This window comes from Haliotis asinina, chromosome 8 (genome assembly GCF_037392515.1).
Source record: "Haliotis asinina isolate JCU_RB_2024 chromosome 8, JCU_Hal_asi_v2, whole genome shotgun sequence".
In the NCBI taxonomy this organism is placed as follows: Eukaryota; Metazoa; Mollusca; class Gastropoda; order Lepetellida; family Haliotidae; genus Haliotis; species Haliotis asinina.
This window is the reverse complement of record NC_090287.1, coordinates 6110271-6116310: the sequence shown is the minus strand read 5'-3', so window position 1 is coordinate 6116310 and position 6040 is coordinate 6110271. Positions and strand designations below refer to the sequence as shown.

Below are 6040 nucleotides of genomic sequence, written 5' to 3'. Positions count from 1 at the left end.
GAACATTACAAAGTTAAAAGTTCACTTGTCTTCATCTTTCTATATTGCATTTTGTATCTGGCACAACCATAGTCAAATGGTGCCACAAATTACATGCCATCATTTTTCTAGTGCAAGAAATGGGAATTAAGTCATCTAGGGTATTTCATAACAGAACAGGCAGGCAAACACAACATGAAGCCAAGGCAGCTTTTGACTTTTGTTTAATAGGAAGACAATATACATGATCCTCTGTAGATGTTCCCCTGCAGACAGATGGGCAGACAGATCAAGGTAGAGACAATGACAGGGTCATCTCCATCAGCACTTCAAATGCAACATGGACACAGACAGGGAGGGTGCAAATAAATAACACAAAGGTCATGGCAAACATTTGTCTGTGTGGTAATCTGTTACTGACATATCAGAGGACCAACTAGAAAGGTGATTTGTGAGAGTTTTCAGTAACTCTTTCAGTTCAATAACTTGCTTCAGGCTATTTCCCATTGTTTATTATCAATACATGAATGTCTGTTCTATAAATATTTGTCCAAAAATTGATCATTTGATATTTATTGCAAATTCTAGAAAATGTCCCATTGCAAGTTGACTAAGAACAAAGAGGAGTAGAATAACTTATGTTTCACCTATTTCTTACATGACCTCTACATTTTTGTTGTCATTGTGATCTTAATAGGTCAGCATGACCTAGGGATAACATTTCACCACTTTCTCCAGAACACAGGTAGATGGAATAAAGTTTGAAATTATAACAGAAGTATGCATATCCCAACAAAGACAAAAGGCACTTAAATGCAGATAGGTATGATGAATAAAACATAGGCTAAAAACTGCAATCCTCATAGATGACGAAAGCAAAAAGAAATGGCACGGGTTATAGGTCTGTTAACGTCGGTGTAGGGTAGTAATCTGCATAATTGTCACAGGCAATTCATATTATGTTGCAAATATTAATAAATATTTACAAAAGGTCCTGTTATAGAAACAGAAGCCATATGGTGTTGTGACAGTGACAGATTGCCGAATCAGCATATTTTAGGCTGTAACACTGCAGGAAAACATTGGCATAACCACGTGATAATGAATCATATACAATGATCAATGTTTATTGCGTTGATATATTTATTATAGTATAAAGGTGGTGTATGATATAGGTAGGTACAGGCTAAAGTACAGCCCTAGTGATCGCTACCATCCACATTATTGTAATTTGTCTAGAATAGCCCATAGCTAATATCATGAGGTATGTTTCATTGGAACTTCGTTAAGAGATCGAAGGAAATACAGCAAATGTCAGATGATTTGGTTTTATACAATACAAGCAGTCATGCTGTGAGTTTGTTAACCTGATTGGACGATAAAAAGATGTTCAGCCCATTATTATGCGAAAATGAGACTTATTCTATTTTTATTTCATCATTTGAGTATTTATCAACTTCAACACAGTGGTGTAATCCACACTTAATGATGGCGCCATCCCATTACTATCTTTCAATAATTGAAAATTACAGTATTTCTCACACAATTAAGAATACATTAGATGAAATTTAATTACTCTTAGAATTTGGATAACCAACAAATGAATATTTACTACAAATATTTCTTTCAACTGACTGTACAAACCGGTTATGACAGCATGTATAATAATCACATTACCAGCGACATAATCATCATCATCAACATCATCACTCAGCACCAATGTAATTGCACCCCTCATAGTGACTGATGAATTCCTCAACACATGGGGTTGTCATGACAACTAATACATATTGGTTAATAAATCAAACCACTAATAAATACCTTGATAGACATATCAATTATCAATATTTATCATTAACAACATCTTGGCATCTTCAAACCAAGTATATTTTGCGATGTACTTCAACGTCCGATTTCCACAATAAAATATATTTTTAAGCACTTTATGTACATAACGCTTTTACATACTGTTCCAGTCTTAATATTGAGGAAGTATATACGTCGAATAGTGTCAGTTTATTATAGAACATGCCATATCAATAGTTTCCATCACAGGAATATGCTGGTAGTATATGTCATTAACAATTACTCTGACAAACACTGAAATAAAACAACAGCCAAAAGAGAGAATTGTGATAGATGGTTATTGGGAAGCGGTATTTTAGATGATACTGGTTTCCTGTTACATATGAGTCACTGGCCTACATATATATCCAACAATCACCCTTTGTAATGTGATAGATAAAGGCTGTGTCTTCAAGAGGCTGTCTTTATTCCCTGGATGCTCTCCCCTGCATCTGTGACTGTATAACCACATGAAACAGAACACTGTATCACGTCCCTAACAAGATGCCATAACAATCTGAAGGCCAAAAGAGCCCAAGGTTGGGTTGGTAAAAAACAAAATATTTCAATTTTTATTTTAAGCCACCAATGATTTGTTGTATTTCAAGTATTTTCATATTACCCCTTTGTGTCTGGGTTTTATTGTGTGTGTTCCAGTTATTAAAATCTGGAAACTGAAAAATACAGTGTGCCTAAACATGGGCTAAATTAGGCCTTTGTTCATCAATTTCATCCTGGTCACACAGCGAGTTCCTAAGAGTCCCCATGAACCTCTGACGATTCCTCAAGACCCAGACCATCATAGATGTCCATGCCAGGCAGTGAGATGCCCTCAACACACACTTCAAGTCATTCCTCAGCTTCTCAAAACTACCTATGCATATTAGAAATGGTAATTCCATCGAATGTCACAAGTTCTCAGTCCGATGTGTTCTACAGAACGAGCACTACAGTGTGTCTTCAGCAGAACTAGGTTCCATCATCATCAAGCACTATGTTGAAAAGCTGTCCACGTCCTACTAAGTGTTCAAAACCTGGGGCCATTCCACCTCAGTCAAATAAATCCAGATTCCCTTTCTACTTGTGGAGAAAGGTCACAATGTGGAAAACAGTTTTATTGATAAAAGTCATCATCATACCACCACTATGGCATGAAGCATTATGGCTGTCGCTATTAACAATTCAAGTTTAAATGTGGCACAGGACAGAGTCATATTATTTAGCTATGATACACTTAACAGATAATAATCTTATAATCTAAGACACGGCCCAAAGCTTGCTTGGGACCAGCCTAGCAACAAACAAAACAACTATGACTGACAGCAGTGAACCTGGAGCGGTTGCCATGCCGACATGGACTTGTTGCTATGGCAACAGGCAGATTTCTGTTGTCATGGCAACCACTTCCATAAAGAGGCACTGTTATTGAATGGATAGTTCTGACTGGCTGTGACGGCCTCAAGACCAGCCACCTGTCAACTTGTGGAATAGTTCCTGATTCAATGTTTGGTTCTTGTCCTGCGATCTCATAGACAGGAATATGTAGCCTCCAATGAACTCGTGGATAACTTTGCATGGAGTTCCTATTGACGAGAATGTTACTCGCTCTTCTTCAAAGTTGAGAATGACGTTTTCATTTTCCCAGTTGACGTGCCATGACTGGAGAGTGTTGTAGCGCCATGTCTTAATGGAGTCCCCTGTGTTGGGATCCATCCGGATTATCCTGTTGGAAGCAACTCCAATCAACTCCTGAAACAAAGCAGATCCTGAGATCAAGGTTTCATGAAATCACTTCTCAAATGTGTTTCTTGTATCAGGAACAATAATTTGGTTTTTTTGCCAATTTCAATAAAACCATACTCACTCACTTAAAAAAGAAACAGAAAATGTTGGTTCTGGTGACTTAATCCAACTAAAAATATTACCCTTTTAACGAGTACAAAATACATCTAATAATTCAATGTGTCAGGTCTTCTGGTCTAATAGGTTTTTAAAACCAGTTTATTTAAATTGCAAGACATTTTGAACCATTCTGAAGTTTGAGACAAAGTGTCCTTTTTATGGAGGGATACTGACCTCCTTCTTGCTGCTTGACATCTTGATAAGGAAGTAGGTGATACCATACTCTGGCAGTGCCTGCCATGCGCGGATGTACGCCAGCTTGGCCTCGATCAGAGTCATGCCTTGGACATTGGTGTGTGCCTCCATAATCCTCTGTACCAGCTGCAAAACATGGAATACACTGTACTAGTAACATCTGCTACAGCATCCAACATCCACTAAAGCATCAACATCTACTAGAGAATCAACAACTACATCCAGACAAAGAGCATCGACATCCACTACAACATCAACATCTACTACAGAGTCCACATCTACATCCAGACAAAGAGGATCATCATCTACCATAGCATCAACTTCTACTACAGGATCAACATCTACTACAGAATCCACATCTACATCCAGACAAAGAGGATCAACATCTACCATAGCAATGTAAAGATATCCTCATAATATCTCCAACTACACATATCCTTATGTTTCATCAACATCTCCCTTGCAAGCATCAACATCACTATCTACATCATCACCATCTTCAACTAAAGCATCTCCTACAGCAGCATCAATACCTAAAATCTTCTAAAATTGTTCTAATCAGAAAGTGATCTTCATGGAAATACTCACAATGACAGAGCACCCAAAGCAATCAAAACCTGTCTACCAAAGGGCAAAAGGGATACTCAACATTCAAACTCTCTGAAAACACCATGCCTCCAAGAAACAATGAAGAATGCTATCAGACACCCACCGATTTTGATTTGATTTTCTTGTAGAATCGTGGTGCTACAAAGTCTTCCGCCTGGATGTTGATCTCATTGGCGGAGATGGTGGGGACCGTGGCAGGATGCTGCATGCTGAGAAAGGTCTGCAGGGCCTGGACCTCACTCTCGTATGAGCTGTCCATCATCGTCTTGCCCTTCGATGCCAACTTGCAGGCCGCCATCCACCGACAGTACTGCTCCTCCTGTGGACAGTCACATGACCAAATGATGAATTCCCCTCCAGTATGGCTCACAGCTTTCCAAAGGCCATCATTGTTCACATGACATGCATAATATACATATGAAGAGGAATTTTCTGACTGCACAGAGTAAAAGGTACTTTTCTTAAATTCATCACTATCCATCCATACTCTTGTAGTAGCTATCCTCTTTCATCATTTTTGCAAAGATCACAATTAAACATGTTTCACAAATCAATTCATAATCTGTTAAACAAAACCAACTTTGCATATTTTCATACAGTGATGGTTTGCAGTGATTATAAATTTTCCTGTAAGAGACTCCCAGTAAGTTTTCATGAGAACCAAAAACAATGATAACTGCAGATTCAACTCACCAACTCAAACCTGAGGCATACTTCCTGCATTCCATCATGTTCTGGCACAAACAACTTGATGCCATATTTCTTCGAGGTAAGGTTGACATCAGGGTTACATTCACACCCTGAAACAATTCAAATCAATGTCAATTTGAACCAACACCTATAATCTGTTTGGCTCAAAAGCGAACCAATGAATTGCAGTGTCACTCAAACACTATTAAGCATAACATAACTATGACGTTTTTGCAGAATTTTCGTCCTAATGTCAATATTTTAATGATAGATTGTTAAACAACTTTTTTATTTTGAGGAAAAATATTCTGCAAAAACCTCACAGAGTTGGTATGATGTTCTGACTATGATCACCGTTTCATTGAGTATGTTATGTGTATTAGTTTTCAAGCTAGACTGCAATTCATCAGTCCGCTTTTGAGCCAAACTGTCTATAGCAGCTAAATCTGCCACAAATCAAACACAATGAAATCAGAGTTACCTCCCCTTGTCCATGATGTAGTGTTAATCCCACAGTGTAGCGATGTGTCTGTATCAGCTGTTCAAGTATGTTTGTGTGTTCAGTGCCAGTCTGCCTGGGTGTGTGGCAATGACGGCATACATGTGTCTGCCACATGCTTCCTGATGCTTTACCCTTATGGTTGTAAATCAATGAATACTTTCAGGGAGCTGTTTTAAAGAAACTGGAAGTTCATGTCATGACTTGACAATGACTCAATATGCAATTACTGGTATTAGCATAAGAAAAGTATAGGAAAATTTGCAAACATATATTCTAAACCAGACTGATACTTCATCCAAGCAATCTTATTCTATACTT

General features: G+C 38.0%; 1 protein-coding gene across 1 annotated transcript in view; it reads right to left on the bottom strand.

The window, feature by feature from the left end:
* Window positions 1–187: 187 nt before the first annotated feature.
* The window catches only part of LOC137295451 (fermitin family homolog 2-like), an 81693-nt gene continuing 75840 nt past the window's right edge, over window positions 188–6040 (bottom strand). Inside the window, exons 9-12 of the mRNA XM_067826830.1 lie at window positions 5224–5330; window positions 4634–4849; window positions 3901–4047; window positions 188–3573 (exon numbers count right to left, since the gene is read on the bottom strand). Coding sequence (XP_067682931.1) covers window positions 3283–3573; window positions 3901–4047; window positions 4634–4849; window positions 5224–5330 — 761 coding nt within the window. The 3' untranslated portion in view covers window positions 188–3282. The remainder of the gene's footprint in view (window positions 3574–3900; window positions 4048–4633; window positions 4850–5223; window positions 5331–6040) is intronic.